Below are 15,326 nucleotides of genomic sequence, written 5' to 3' on the forward strand. Positions count from 1 at the left end.
AAGTCAATCTCAGATTGTGGGTGAATTTCATGATAACGAAATGAGCAGCTGTCTAATGTTCTGGTAGAAAAAACAAAAAGCCCACTAAGATCTTATCAAACAAATTTAATTTGTGCAGATTCACCGAGTCATCCGCACGTACAGTGCTTCCATAGGCCTTCCTGACATCAATATGTTATACAGTCACGTAATCAGTCATGACTTCATTCTGCTTTTCTGTCAAAATGAAGCTGTCATCGCAGTGAGTTAACAACCTTAACCTTTCAACTAATCAACACCAAGGCTGGACAAACCTAACCGAACAGACACGCTGTAAACATGGAATTCTTTTTAGCCAAAGGTTGGCTTTAAAAAAAAAAAAAATTCACAAACATCATTTTAAGTACAGACAAAACCTGTCATAACGAACATTTTATTCACTTAGATACACATTTAGACCCAGAAGCCATTTTTATTATCAGGCAGCATTGGTTTAATGAACCGTTCTCAATACTCCTCATTGGGAGAATGTGTGTCCTAAATACTTTTAAAAGAGTGATTGTGTTATTTGTAGTTGATTGTGTCACAAAGACAGCACCTGACATTAGATCTGAGTCATGTCCAGAAAAACTGTGGCTGGTGTCTTTGGCAGATCTGTTGTTATGGCTTTACTGTATAGTATGAAACTTACATTTGATATCGTCAGAAGTGCCTCACAGTTTGGTGTGTTTTAACATCCATTAAGAATCAATTTGCTTTCACATACAAAAAAAAAAAACGGCTGATTTCAGTTGGTATTTTTGAAGCCTATGGAGCAGATCATCCATCAACACCAGCAGGGAGCGTCTCTTTTGCACAGCTTCAACAGGTCGGCCTCCAGCTGCTCTGCGTCGTCTTGGAAGCGCTCAGTGAAGGAGCGAATCAAACCTGCCGCGCTGCCTTCGTAGTCAACCAGCTCCACACTGTCCCCTGGAAACCACACAGTAGGGCACAAACTGAATAAATAGTAGGCTCTCAAATAAAACTTTTAAAAGACTGAAGTTCGTATGACATGCTGAAAGGTAGAAGTGTCACAGCTGTTCCCAATGACCACAATCTAAAAAAGATAGTCACATTACGAAATAGAATAGATGTGAGAGTTTGTATACGAGCATCTGTCTTAACGGACCCTCATAGCAGGTACAGATGCAGCTACATACCACTGATTCTGGTGTTGGCCTGAACAAACATCTTACGAGCTTCCTTCCTCAGCAGCACCGTCTCCCGGAGACGCAAGAAGTTGTGAGCGCCGCTGTCGCCGACGGTGGAGTAGCAGTCATAGAGTGCTCTGCCTCCTTCCACATCAGCTGTTGCCTTTAAGACCTACAAAAACAGTGGAATCCGGTTAGCAACATGTTGGGGAAAATCAACATGGTTATCATACAGAGAAATGAATAACAGCATTAACATTTACACTTGTAAAATGTGTACATTTCTTCTTTGGTGGTTTAATTTTATGTTTTACTTTAATAAAACAACAATTGTTCTATTTATTAATTGATTCATTCATTGTTTGGTCTATAAAAACATACCCAAATATATTGAACTTTTGAAATAAACCAGCAAATATTTACATTTCTTTATTTTATTTAAAAAAAAGAAGAAAAAAAAAAACACTTCAATGTGACTTTTGAAATTGTTGCAGATTTTTGGGATTGATGAATCACTCTAAATGATACCATGTAAAGTTTTTGACCGCCAACAGCAATATAAAGCATTTTTTATTAATGCACCCCAAATGCATTTGTCTCTTGCATATGTACATGTAATACACCAGTAGTGCAATCAAGCTGACATGTATCTACAGTATATGGATTTGTTGTACTTGTTATATAGAATCTGCTGTCTGGGCAATAGTGATGTCAAAACTCAACCATGAACCAAAACATACCTGCAGTTTACAGAGGAACCTGTGGATGGCGTTCTTGCCCACAGTGTGGATCTTGCTTCGGTCCAGTGTGATTCGAGCGTCAGGCTTGCCGTCCTGTCCCGCCACTTCTTCCAGGCCCACCAGGCCCTCCCCGGCCTCCAGCAGAACACGCAGGATCACAAAGCGCGCCTGCATGTGGGCCTGTAGACGCACAGACATACACCAATCACACCTCCTGACACTCATCTAAACAGAGACAGTCGTAGTGTAAACCGAGTTGTAATACACAGACCGTTTAAACTGAGCCAGTCAGCTCAACGGTCTGTTAGTTGACTCGTCTCATAAACACGGTTCATCAAAAACTACGCATCTCTGAAGTTCTATATAAATTAAAGTAAGGTATGTACTGTATAAAGCTATGATCAATCATTACAGGTTTCAAGCCCAAGTAAAGAGTGAGAGAGACAGCATGTTATGGAGGAGAGCAACTCGCTGAGCAGACAGATTACCTGTCTCCAGCTCTTGTTCTCAGGCGTGTAGAACTCCAGGCCCAGCAGTCCCGCTCGGACCATGCTGAGCCAGTTGATGTACACCACGTCCTCTGCATCCTGGCCCTCGTGGCCAAAAATACTGGAACATACAAACAAAAGCGGACAAAGGCAACGTTTAGCACGCTTCACAGCCATAAATCACCCGGGCCCTGTTTTAGAAAGCAGGTTTAACAAACTCAGAGTTGATTAAACCTGAGATAGTAAACAACAGCTGATCAGAGTTCGGTCAATCAACTGGAATTATTTAATCTTTAAAAGAAAAGAAAAAAGAGATAGAGGGGTGATTGTTAACTTGAAAAGGCGTAGAGTTTAAAATAGATTTTCAAATGAGACAGACTTTTTGGCTCAACAGCATTCAGTGGCTTTATTTCAGTTACTTTGACAAATGTAGTCAATTTAGAAACTGTCACTCAAATGATGATAAAACATGTTCAGACTATACGCAGCATATTTTAAAAACTGCTCACTATGAAATACAAACATAATCTCCAATACTGTAGAAATTCTGTTCCATCAGAACGACCAATCCCATCATGAGTGATAAAGACAATTATTCTTTGATCCTTCTCCACTATTTAAACTGAGATTACACATTAGGTGCAATAAAGATTTTAGTGCGCCTGCTTTGACAAACAAAGCCGTCTTGTGTGCACAGACTCACCGTGTTATGAAAGAAGGACGTACATAGGTTTTATTCTGAGCTAAAGGGGACTTGAAGGTGTGGTATATTTAAATGAGGAAAAATGAACGAGGAAATAAAACAGCACGTCTCGCTCAGTAAGGGAGGAGCCAGAAGAGAGAAACTTCAGTGAGCAGCTCAGGTTCACAGAGCCGGTCACTCCTGTACAGAGACATTAAAAGGAGTCGGTTACATGCACGACATAATGTACCTGAGCGCTTGCTTGTGGAGGCACAGATAGAGTCCGACACACTCAGCGCGGCATTCTTCATAAGAGGACGCAATGGTGGAGAATTTACTGTCCCACGTCTCGCTGCCCCGATACCAACTGGACACCTGAAAAAGAAAAAAGAAATGCAATCACTTTGTACCTTTTTTTTTTTTTCTTGCTAACTGAACACAGAGTTAAAAATTGGTTTACACACAAACTCACCGGCTCTCCAGTCTCTGGGTTGGTCACCTTACTCTGGTCAAAGTTGAATTTACCCTCGTCATCCTGTGGAAAAAAACAAAACTCAAAATCAGCTTTTATTTCGTCACCGATGATTCGTCAATCAGATAGCAGAAAATTAAACATGTTAACAGGGAGAGATCAATACGTTTGACTGACCTGGACAAACAGCTTGCCACTTCCATGACCCAACAGCTCATGAAGTCCAACCTGCACCTCGAATGATGGGCCCTTCCACTTGATAAACAAATCCTAGCACACACACACACACACACGGGAGAACGTATTATTATATTATAGGTGTGTGTGAGGAGAAAAGAGCGTCTGTAAGAATCAGGAGGCTGCATGCGTTACCTTGTCCTCCTCCTCCAGGAAGGTGAGTTTGTCTTTTTGTGTAGCGTAGGCTACAGACAGCACGTTGCCTAGTGACACGTTTTTAAAGCCCTCCGACTGTCTGATGTCATCATCTACACACAATAAACACAGACAGTGTTTGTAAGTATAATACTGTGAGACTTAAACCAACTTAAGTGTGTGATTCGACATAGCGTCGAGTGTAAAACTGCATCAGTGTACATACAGTTGGGGATGTTGATGCCAGCTGGTATTCCGCTGCCAGCGAAGGTGAGAACGTCCAGCGAGGTGAAATCGGGTTTCAGGAACGTGTCTTTCTCAAACTCCCTCGGCCAAGGAAGCTCAGGGAGCAAGACTTCTGCTGAGCTCACCAGTTTGGCAAAACGCTCACTCATCGCCTTGTTCACGACCGCTATGAAACCTAGAGGAGATACAACAAAGTGAATCCATAGAAAAAGGAAAGAAACAAACAATCTGACTAATCCTAAAGAAAAGCCAGCAATATAAACCCTGCTGATATTTGAATTCTTCAGAAACGGATACAAAATGTTAGTGTTAATGTTAGCAAAGTTTTAACAGCAACATGTTGACCATGGACTTTAGGATTGATGGCAGAGTACCAACCCAATAAACAGTGTAATGTTGCATCATTACAAGCAACAACCTTCTTTATACCATGTCCCTCTAAACTTAATCATTGATTGGATGAAACATTATTTACATATTACCCACTGGAGTTAAAAGCTGCGCTTATCGACTTGAGTAACCGTTTTAAAAGTAGCTCAACCGCAATAGCATTGTTGTGCTTTAGAGCATAACCGCTGTGAAACAAACTGAATTATTCTGTCGTTCACAGCTCTGCCGTCTCTCTATTCTACTGCCCGACCTCTCACTCACTCCATCTTTTTATATGACTTTAATGTTATCAAACAAAGAGAAATGCTTTCCTCGCATCCCGGTTCGACATCAGAGTGCTTCCTTGTTTTATGACTGAAGCGGTAAGATAAGACTTATTGTCCCGCGTCTTTGACACATAGAGTAGAGTATCTGCTCTGTACACGACATGAAGCATTGCCGCTGTGTGCGTTTGACCAATCAGCGACAGTCATCTTAAATATAGACTCTGGTCCCTGCGGTCAAGACGCAGTGAGCTCCTTTAAAAAAAAGGTTTCTAGTCCCTGAGGAAAGTTCCTGCTGCTAATGTTAATTCCCCCCAAAATAGTCTTCAGCAAAGAAACCCGGAGAGGTCCGGTGAACACATTGATCTCACGGTGCCAGTTACCTTCAAACTCTCCTCTGGAGCCGAATGGGTCTCTGTAGCTCTCTATGAAACCTATATAACTGAGAGAAGGGGGGGAGGAGGGGGAGGAGCAGAGAGAGAAAGGTTTCAGAGATTACTACAGCAGGAGAGCAGTATTCAACAGCCACAATGGAAGCCTTTATTACAGCTGCAGACTTTAAAGAAATAAATCAGTCAGCTTGGACCAGCAGCAGATGTGCTCTGTGTTTTATACATCCGATTAAATTCAAGGTTAGCAGGATTTTACGTCACAAGCAAGGAGCTCATCTTGTGTTAATTTGACATTTTTGTGGTTCACCTCTCAACAATTGGTCCCTTGTCTTTGATCCAGTAGCGCGAGCCCTCTTTATGGGCGTCGATTGAGCCGAAGGTGAAGCTGCGACTGTACTCTTCCAGCATCTTTCTCTGGTTCTCGTTGGCAGCGTAGGCCTGTGGTCATTATTTGGAAACGGAGGAAGAATTACAAGCGGCACAAAGTTGCAGGAAAGGTTATTTTTAGGCTCAACTCATCCAGTCACAAAGAAATCTGTGAAACTTTACTTCACATCCATGACATTAGACCTCTGCATTTAACCCATCCTGAGCATTTTAGCAGCAGTGGGCTGCTGTGAAGTGCCCGAGGAGAGACTCGGGGTTCTGTGTCTCGCTCAAGGACACGTCGCTGCTGTATCAACTTCCTATTCGGGAGATTTTCTTTCTGTTGTGGTTCCTAACAGCTAAAACAGCACAGCCTGAGGATGGACTATAATCTGCGCCGTATCCCTCCCTCTCACCTGTGCTTTTTGGAGGTAATAAGAGACTTTCTCCATGAGAGGCGCGTAGTCTCCCCTCTTCACAGTGAACTCTTTCTCTTCAAAGTTGAAGCTGCCGCAGCATGAGGCACATTCCCCCTCCACTGCGCAGTCTGTGAAGCAGGAGAGTACATTTCATTGCATTAACTGACTGAAGCAAATAGAACATTTATTGCATTAAAAAAAATAAAAAATTGTTGGAAAACAATTTGTTTCACAAGCTGGAATTTGTCTAGCAGAGTCTACATATTACATTCTGCCACAAGTGCAATACGGTTGATTATTGATGTAAATGTTTATAACGTTTTCATGTAAGACTGTAGCTCTGACCTTTCTGCACAGCCGAGGCTAGGCGCACCTCAAAGCAGGCTTTACCTCCGTTGTCAGTCTTAAACAGACGGGTGTTGTAAGCGGACAGTTTCTAGAGATAAAACACAAGAACACAGCTAAGAGTCAGCCAAACCAGACCGAAAGACACACGGAGGAGTGAGAAAAGACACAGAAACGGGATGAACCATTGAAATGGAGGGCAGAGGTGAAAGAAGATTAAGGAAAACGTAACAAGAAAAGAATGCGGGAGTCGGAGTAGAGCACAGAAGAAAAGAAAGCGCAGGTTATTACAAGAGGGACACAACAATGGAAATACAGTTTACTTACTTTCGAGTCAAGAAACTTCTGAGCCAGCTCAGCATCCTCCAGACCGCAGTTTCCTGAGAAGTAGGTGGTCACTCCCTGAAGAGAGGAACAGCAGAAATACTTAAAGAGCCACGCAGTCTTTCATCGGGGTCACCCGAAGAACTCACTGGAACTTTAAGTTCAGTGGCTTCCTGAAGGGTTATCGGTGTTTGCAAACAATCTAAACACACCAAACTGCAGACCATTTGACTTGCTACTATCTACTTTTATATTAAACGCTTATGATGCAGAATAAGAAAAGTCAAATCTTCCGTGCCCTGACAACACAATTGACATTTTATTAAATACTACGAGGCAAAATAGTTTATGGTCACAGCTGACCTGTATTAAATTTTACAAGATCCCACCTTGTCGCCCAACCCCAGCTGTTTCTGTCTGTCTTCCAGGGAGTAGAGGAGACACGAGCAGCTGTCCCACAGAGCCTTCATCTCAGTGGGCTGCTCCTGAAATGCCTGGCTGGCCTTCACCAAAGCTTTCAGCTTGTCCTGGGAGGACAGACGCAGACGGCTTAAAATATGTCGCAGCCGCTTGACAAGTGTTAAAACCAAACTGTGAAAAAAACAAAATCAGCTGAAGTGGCTTTTTACCTTGGGTAGATTTGGGATGAACTTAGTGTCTCCAAAAGACTTGTAGTTTCCCATGTTGGCATACAGACCAGCTGCATACACCAAGAATGCCTAAAATATCAAGAAAGCAATACAATTAAATGTTCATCCTGTGTATAGCATATGGGTGAGTCAGCTCCAGAGACAGACTGTGTACCTGGTACTCCTCAGAGCTGAGTCCAGTTGCTGTTGCGACCTGTTCCAGCTGAGCAGGCGTCTGCTTCCTGAAGATTCTCTGCAGCAACACAAAGATATCTGCCGACTCTGGGGAAGTCTGCAGCAGCACTGCCAGACCACCGTACCTAACGCAGCAGAGGACGCACAGGCTTTCAGTTAATTGTTTATTAAAACAGGTGAGAAATTGCAAAGTCCTGTGATTTGTAGCGTACCAGGCTGCGCGTGACAGGTAGTGGGAGTACAGCTTCTCCTGAGGTGAAAGCAAACGGAAGGCCTCGCTGCAGTCAAGAGCAGCTACACCAATCTCATTTGGGAGGTAGTACTGGGAGTCCACCATCTTAAGTCTGAGGTTTAACACTGACGATGAGGAACTGAATTTAGAGAGGAAGAGAAGAATGAGTGAGTGAGAGAGTGAGTGAGAGTGATGAGGTAGGAAAAGTGTAAATGGGATGAGAAAGAAAGGAGGAAGACAAATAAATGAGATGAACAGAGGGTAGTAATGAGATAAATAGAGCGGAGGATAAAGAGATAAAAGAAAAACTGACATTTAGAACCAACATCGTTGGCTTTTTTTTACATAACCATGCGCTACAGTAAGTATTTGCGCATCTAAGCTTTATGCAGGTTAAGCAGATTGTGTACTGTACAAACTCACAAATGCACATTTATAACAGTTCTAGTGAAAACATTAACTTGACTTTAAAGTCATACAATCTGCAGCTTGTTTTGCTCAGTATGATTATTGTATAAATGATATAAGTTATGGAAAAAGGCTACTTCTTACAAGTACTTCCACCAAATACTCTATTAGTTGACATATCAAACAGGGCTGCCACGATTTATCTGTTAATATATATATCTTTTTTAACTATCGTTTAGTCTATGAAATGTTGTGATTAATAAATCACAGTAAATAAATAGTAGTGTGGCCTGGCAGCTGAAGAGGTGCCAGCGTGCCTCCTGGGCACTGCCGAGGTGCCCTTAAGCAAGGCACCAGACCACTGAAGAGCTCACCGCCCACTGCTCCTTATACCAGAATAGGTTAGATGCTGAAGCAAAATTCCACACGTGTGACAGTGAACTTTGTAACGTTACATTCCATCTTCTGTTTCACTTTCAATTAAAACCAATAATCATATAAATGATCAAATAAAACGAGGCGCAAACATGCAGAATCCCACACGTCTTTAAATGTCCCTTTAAAATGAGCAAACTACTAACCACTCACACCTCATATTTAAGTAAATAACGTTACTGTAAATACGTTTAGTACCCAGGCTACTGAGCTAACTCAACGTTACCGTTAGCTCCTAGCGCAAAGCTAAGCAGATGCTGAGTGCTATGAACATTTAAACGTGCTGCCACAACTACTGTAAGAAAATTATTACGTCGAAATATTATGCAAACTATTTCTATGCATGATTAGCAACTAAACGCGTCATTTAGAGAGGTATAAAGGTGGGTACATACTCAATAGCGTATTACCTTCTTTTCTTCAACAGCTCCGTCAAATTGCAGTCTCACGCTCGGCTCTACACTTCCTGTATTTATTCAACGTAAGACCCGCCCCTCAACCAATCACAGGTTGTAAAATTTGATTGATGGGAAAACTAACCAATCACAAAGTACGGGCACCGGACTTTTCGCTGTGCTTCAAGTCGTAATTCTTTAAGCAAGGGTAAGCATGGAAAAGACGTTATCTGGACCCAAATAAAGCACACAAGACTGTAACACCACAAAGAAAACAATCAAAAGAACATATTCACGTACACACAAATAATTACCAGTATTGCCTCCAAGTGCAGACACAGGACGAGGTGGCCGAGTGGTTAAGGCGATGGACTGCTAATCCATTGTGCTCTGCACGCGTGGGTTCGAATCCCATCCTCGTCGGAGACCTTTTCCATAGTCGGAAATGTCTCAAAATTATTTGGCCACGGTTTACGGTGGACATCGGCAATAGCAGAAGTAGTACCTCACACAACCGGAACTCGTGGCAAGGTGACACTCTGGAGAACTTGTTCCGGTTTGTGGCAGATCTCGACCTGCCCCCCTCCCCCCTCACTCCCAGCTCCCTGTACTCTTTAAAGTGAATCAACCAAGTTTCTTTTTATAAATCGTGGATCCATAAAATCGTAACCACACATTCTTTTCAAACACACTTTCATTTGTTCATCCTCTTTAATTGGACATTATTTTCTGTTATAACCCAGATAGGCTTATAAAACCACACAGCATTCCATCAGTTTATTGGTTTTATTGAATTTTAAAAACACAATAAGAAAGTGAATTATTTACAAGGAGTGTGCAACAGAAAGTAGTTGGCTTTTATATCCAAATGGTAGGTTTAAACACAAGAGAAATGTGAAAAAACATCTGTGTGTGTGTTTGTTTATTTTAGGGTTCATGCTTGGGTTTTGCCGTCCCTCCTGTCAGGAGGCGTTGTAGGGAGTATCCAGCGATAGCAGTTTGAGAAGCTCAGGCTCTTGTCCACAGCACAGCTGGTGCAGTAGACGATCCCCAGAGCCAGCATCACTACGAGGAACACACACAGAGGCACCAGCAGGGCCACCAGCAACCAGCTCTTGTCATGCTTGCCTTCACCTGCAGCAGATCCGGCCCCTGCCTCCTCCGTGCTATCTACTTCAGATCCATCTCCCTGCCTTGTTCCAGTGGCTGACCCGTTTGCAGTTTCAGCCCCCTCCGTATCTCTAGCTTCACTACCTTCATTCTTAGCTTCAGCCTCATGATCAATTTCATTGCCTGTGTTGTCTTTTTGCGTTGGGGATGGGACAGTCTGATATCGCTTTGGTGATACGGCATCCCATTGGTTCAGATGATTGTCTGACCCATGAGCCATGTCAGGGGAGGGGGCTTCAGGGGCTTCTGTCAGCCAGTCAACGTCAAAGTTAGTGTCAGCTTCAAAGTTTGGGTCCGGAGTGAATGAGGTGGCCCAGAGGATATCATGGTCAGGGTCCAATTCGGGCATGTGAGCGAAGTCACCGGGGTCAGGGGTCAGAGTGGAATATTCTCCATCATCAGGCGAAGGCTGGCAGGTAAGCCCATCTGACTGCAGGCTGTAGCCATTGTCACAGTAACACTGGTAGCCTCCCATGTAGTTGAGACACTGCTGCTGGCAGGGCGACTCCCCCACACACTCATCTACATCCACACACTTTTCCCCAGTGCCCGACACGTACCCGGGGTTACACAGGCATGTGAAGGACCCCGCTGTGTTTTCACAAGGGCCTTCACAGCTGTCCTCATAGACGCACTCGTCGATGTCCACGCACTCGCCCTCGTAGTCTGGCTGGTAGCCGGAGTGGCAGGTGCAGTGGAAGGTGCCTGGGATGTTGACACATACTTGCGTGCACGGTTGCTGTTGACATTCGTCTACGTCGGAGCATTTGCGGCCATCTGGACCCATTTGGTAACCGTGGGGGCATGTGCAGCGGATGCCCCGCAGTGTCTCCACGCAGTCGTACTCACACCCCATCTCCACGCAGACCTCTTTGACGTGGGGCTGCTCAGTGGCACCGGCGGAGTCAGCGGATAATTCTGGTGGGTCAGTTAGGCTCAGGGGATCGGGCTTGCAGGTGTACCCGTCCTCATCTATCGTGAAGCCCTCAGAGCAGTAACAGTAGTAGTCTGTGTCTGTGTTCTGACAGTACTGCTCACAGCCATGGTCTTCGCTACACCAGTCCCGGTTCTGCGGAGCTGCACCGGATGAGCACAGCGGGGCGTCCCTGGACCAGCCCACTGTCTCGTCGTCTCTCTCCATGCACAGCACTGTCTGCTCAGCACGGGCCTCTGGGTCTGAGGCGTCTGCAGGGCACGGTACAGCGGCTACAGAGCCGTAGGGCACGTGGGTCAGCAGTGTGCTGACAAGGTGAAAGGGGGTGGTGTAAAGGGCCGGACCACGGCCCTCGTCCTCCAGCGGTGAACACATCCCTTTGTAGTTGTACTGGCAAACGTATCCATCCAACGGCAGCGCGCAGGAGCCGTCGAGCCATCGGAAATTGTCACCGCTCTCACGTCCACTCTCTGACGTGTGGACGGTCATGGCCACACAGCGAGGGGCCGCACAAGTCCCAGGGGTGTCTTCACGGAGCCAGTTGGTGAACTGGCCGTCCTGGTCTCCTGTGGGAAGATAAAGACAAGGACCATGGTCAGTAAAAGGTAGAAATTCCCTCTTTGAGTTTTCTCTTCTAGTATTTAATTTGCTTTTCAGATCTATTATGAAATATTTAAGAGTTAATCCTTAAGATTCTGATTAAAGCTGCCATGTGTAGTATATTTTATGTGACTTTATGAAAAAAAACAACCTGCAGTCTATATGTTGATGTTGCCTTATTCATTGTCGTTTCTTCTGGGTTGGGGTGGGGTGTTACAGCAGCCTGCATTGTGGTCTGCCACAGTGTTTTTTTTGTTACCACCACAAGGAGTCGCCAAATAGGCGACTATATATACTGTATATATATATATATATATATATGTATATATGAACAGGAATAAATCTCTATATCAAACCCTCCAAAACTATCCCCGCATCGCTAATACTCCCAGGGATAAGTGAGAAACATGTTTTTTTATAATTTAGATAAACAAACCCTTTAAATCATGGCAAAAAAAACAGCTAAGTTGACCACATAACTCTTTAAAATGTAATGTGTGTTCTAACTCAAAGACCAAGGCAGACACACAAAAAACAAAACAATCTGGCTTTCAGTGGGTCAGGTTTTCTGTAACGACTAAATCAGGTCGAGCAGTGAGGTCAGAAGGGAATTCGACTTCTCCTGTCGCGCCAGCTCCGTCTCTGTGAAACACAAGAAGCTAATGTGATAACCATCCAGTCGGCGCAGAGCTGGAGGCTGGCCCGGGTACCAAAGTCTGACAGAGAGGTTAGGGTCGGGGGCCAGCATAATCTATTCATAAACTCTTGTTACAAATGATGTGTCTGTGTCTGTGTCTGTCTCTTTGTGTGAAAGTAATATTATTGAAGTAAGCCTAATGATTGTCAAGGCTGATTTAAGTTTAGGAAAGTCTATTGTTGTATCATCACAGGTCCATATTCACTTAAAACTGGGATGTATGGTAAAAAAAAAAAAAGCCTAAATCGAGTATTGGTAAATTTTGTTCTGTACATGTACGTCTGCAAACACAGCTGAACCAACTTAATCTGGTGATTCACTAACTAAATCCTTTTCCAACAGAAATTATCAAAATCCACTAAAATGTCTCAACTGAACTGACACTGAAGGGTGAAATGTCAAAAAGGGGAGACTTTGCCTGTGACCCAGACGAATCCTCGGAGTGGTCGGGTGGATGAGCACTGGCGTGGCGGTCTGTGCAGCCCGATCCAGAGGCGAAGCCTCGACCTGGTTCCCTCGATGGCCGACAGCAGCTCATGGACCACGCCCGCTGCCTCGCGGGTGTGCATCGTTGCCAGGGTCCCACCTCGCTCCCGACAGCTCCGCCCAGCCTCCCTGAAGGTTCTCTTCTGGAGGAAGATGGTGTAGCATCCCTCCTGGTGGCAGAGCGCGTCTCTCTCCGCCAGCTGAGCGCTGGCTGCTGGCTGCTCCCCCTCCGTCTCCCTCAGCCTCTGGCCTTGGCTTCCAGGAGCCAGACAGACCATCAGCAGCCACAGGACACACAGGAGAGGCATGCTGCTGCTGCTGCTGCTGCTGCTGCTGCTGCTGCTGCTGCTACTGCTCTTTATGGGCTTTTGCATCCTCCACCAAGACATATAGTTTAAACTAGGCCAACATTCCAACCCCGCTGTCAAAATAAATAACCTGATAAAGAAAATAATTAGAAAAATGTCTGATCTCCCGTTCAAACAAACCTGACCCAAATTCACCCACTTCAGTCAATTTAGTCAAACTGCAACTAGCCAATCACGACTTTTTTAAAATATCCTTTTAATGTATTTGAATAAATAATCTGGTCTAATTGACCTTTTTTACTCAAAGTAATCTGAGGCAGATCAATCCAAAACTGCCCAAGCCCCAAACAAAAACCCCTACGGTGCAGAATCGGTCAAACTAAATACTGTACATCAGCAGACTTTCAGCACTGCTGCCACAATGAAGCAGATTACACCAGATCCTATATACATCTAACAGAAAACCAATGCAGTCCAGTGAAGTCCAGTTGAGTCCAGTCCAGTCCAAAATAAAGTCCAGAGAATTATACCAGTATAGTCCGGTGTTCAAAATTGTTCAATGGAGCAATCTGCCTTTCAAGTGAGTCCAAAAGAGATAAATAGACTCCAAATATGAAAGTGATGAATTTCAGTGACGGAAACCGTCTCCTGTATCTGCAAAGTTGTCTTCCTGACTGAACCTCAGAAAGAGAGAGAGAGAGAGAGATGGGGGAGGGGGGTAAGGGGGGAAAGGCTACGTAGAGGAAAAAGAATTGTGAGTTTTTTGGAAGAGGGGGCTGGTAAAATGTGTGAGTAGGGGACGGCAGGAGGGGCTGACAGATTGTTGTGTGTGTGTGTATGTGTGTGTGTCAAACTTGAAAAGCCTCAGAGAGTTATGAAAACCATACGGCACCACTGTCGTCCCCCCCCCCCCCCCCCCCCCATCTTGCCTATGGCTTCAGACACACACACACATGCACTCTCATAGTCACACACACACATAACCTTCAACTAGTGCATGCTGCACAGCATCCACAGGAGTGGAAAGAGTTTGTCAGCTCTGAGAGATGCAAAGATCGTCTCCCCCTTCTTCTTTTTCTCTTCCACCTTCTTTCTTTCTCCCCGATTCTCCTGCTCCTTGTCAGCATTTGTTTTTTTTTTGCGTTCCTATATTTATTTCTCTTATCCTCATTCTTTTTTAATCTCCCCCATTTTTCGCTCTATTGTCTCTTTTTCTGCCACCACCCTTCATTCCCTCTTTCTACCAAGCACACATACCAGCTGGAACCTTTAACAGTCCAATGGAAACATTTGAGTATGGAAAGGGAATACCTGTTGGACTATGCACATGTGTGTGTGTGTGTGTGTGTGTGTGTGTGTGTGTGTGTGTGTGAGTGAGTTCATTTTTATGCTGTTATACAATAACTTCGTATTGGCACATATGTCTAAGAGTATAGAGTTTTCAGTGTGTGTGTGTGTGTGTGTGGCTACCACTCAGGGGCATATGGAGGAGAGGAAACAGGAAATGCCAGATGTGCATCAGCCTGACCTCTCAGTAGCTGGGGAGCAGGAGGGTAGAATGGGGGTACCTCCACTGTCACATGATCCGTCCACCATGAATGGTACACCTGGTGCAAAGTCAAAGGTGAGTTTGGATTTAAAAAAATAAAAAAAAGGAACATCAAATGAAGTCATCAGCTGATGGGAATGTTACAGATTTAAAGCTGCCGGGGACAAAACAACTGGCCGAGAGACTGTAAATTAAGGTCTACCACACACAAGCTGAATTGTTAAACAGTACAGCAACATAAGTGGAAGAGTGCAAAAAACAATAGCCCTTCTCTGTGGAAAGTGTGACCTGCCACAACACAATTTAGGGCAGCTTGATGTCGTTATCATAATGTCGCTGTAGCGTCTCAACGCAGGATGATGAGATGGAAAAGTCATGCTATTTGTGTAGTTGACTCCGTTATCAGCTGCAGTGTTCTGGGCTCTCTCTGAGTTCACCAGATGCGTCGGCTGGCTGTGGCCTGTTGATTTTGGCAGACGGAATGTATACAATACATTCAAACAATTCAGTAGTCTTTTCTATGTAACAACCATTGGAACTAGAGGGAAGTAAAAAACATAAAACCTCAGGATCCTGGAGATCCTAAAGAGCCTTTTCGTCTTGTTCCCCACCTCTTTCTC

The 15,326-nt window shown here is 44.3% G+C and overlaps 2 protein-coding genes across 4 annotated transcripts; both read right to left on the reverse strand.

Annotated features, from left to right (window-relative positions):
- Nucleotides 1-103: 103 nt before the first annotated feature.
- Nucleotides 104-9,402, reverse strand: dpp3 (dipeptidyl-peptidase 3). 3 transcript variants are annotated; one of them, XM_079170966.1, is made up of 19 exons: nucleotides 9,277-9,402; nucleotides 7,705-7,863; nucleotides 7,473-7,617; nucleotides 7,298-7,387; nucleotides 7,058-7,195; nucleotides 6,672-6,746; nucleotides 6,345-6,435; nucleotides 5,997-6,127; nucleotides 5,522-5,652; nucleotides 5,206-5,264; nucleotides 4,150-4,344; nucleotides 3,924-4,036; nucleotides 3,729-3,821; nucleotides 3,552-3,614; nucleotides 3,330-3,454; nucleotides 2,398-2,518; nucleotides 1,910-2,089; nucleotides 1,179-1,341; nucleotides 104-948 (listed from the first exon to the last, which is right to left on the reverse strand). In XM_079170966.1, exons 1-19 carry the CDS (start codon nucleotides 9,375-9,377, stop codon nucleotides 806-808), a joined length of 2,316 nt encoding a protein of 771 aa, XP_079027092.1. In that variant the 5' UTR covers nucleotides 9,378-9,402; the 3' UTR covers nucleotides 104-805. The 3 variants fall into 3 exon arrangements, with proteins under 3 accessions (XP_079027092.1, XP_079027093.1, XP_079027094.1); XM_079170967.1 differs by lacking the exon at nucleotides 9,277-9,402 and adding an exon at nucleotides 8,978-9,021; XM_079170968.1 differs by lacking the exon at nucleotides 9,277-9,402 and adding an exon at nucleotides 8,963-8,982.
- Nucleotides 9,403-9,801: 399 nt separating this feature from the next.
- Nucleotides 9,802-13,783, reverse strand: LOC306704620 (uncharacterized protein). The gene is made up of 2 exons (XM_079171050.1): nucleotides 12,782-13,783; nucleotides 9,802-11,632 (listed from the first exon to the last, which is right to left on the reverse strand). The coding sequence occupies exons 1-2, from the start codon at nucleotides 13,236-13,238 to the stop codon at nucleotides 9,897-9,899; spliced, it is 2,193 nt and encodes a 730-aa protein (XP_079027176.1). The 5' UTR covers nucleotides 13,239-13,783; the 3' UTR covers nucleotides 9,802-9,896.
- Between the last annotated feature and the right edge of the window lie 1,543 nt (nucleotides 13,784-15,326).

Source organism: Pholis gunnellus (assembly GCF_910591455.1).
Source record: "Pholis gunnellus genome assembly, chromosome: 13".
NCBI lineage: Eukaryota > Metazoa > Chordata > Actinopteri > Perciformes > Pholidae > Pholis > Pholis gunnellus.

What these genes read in the sequence shown, in the direction of transcription:
- dpp3 (XM_079170966.1), bottom strand. Translation starts at nt 9,377, where the DNA reads ATGGGATTCGAACCCACGCGTGCAGAGCACAATGGATTAGCAGTCCAT. An exon ending in AAGGGACCAATTGTTGAGAG is followed by an intron (nt 5,265 to 5,521) that starts GTGAACCACAAA and finishes CCCTTCTCTCAG; the next exon opens with TTATATAGGTTTCATAGAGA. An exon ending in GTGGCAAGCTGTTTGTCCAG is followed by an intron (nt 3,615 to 3,728) that starts GTCAGTCAAACG and finishes TTTTTTCCACAG; the next exon opens with GATGACGAGGGTAAATTCAA.
- LOC306704620 (XM_079171050.1), bottom strand. Translation starts at nt 13,238, where the DNA reads ATGTCTTGGTGGAGGATGCAAAAGCCCATAAAGAGCAGTAGCAGCAGC. An exon ending in AGGATTCGTCTGGGTCACAG is followed by an intron (nt 11,633 to 12,781) that starts GCAAAGTCTCCC and finishes ATCTTCCCACAG; the next exon opens with GAGACCAGGACGGCCAGTTC.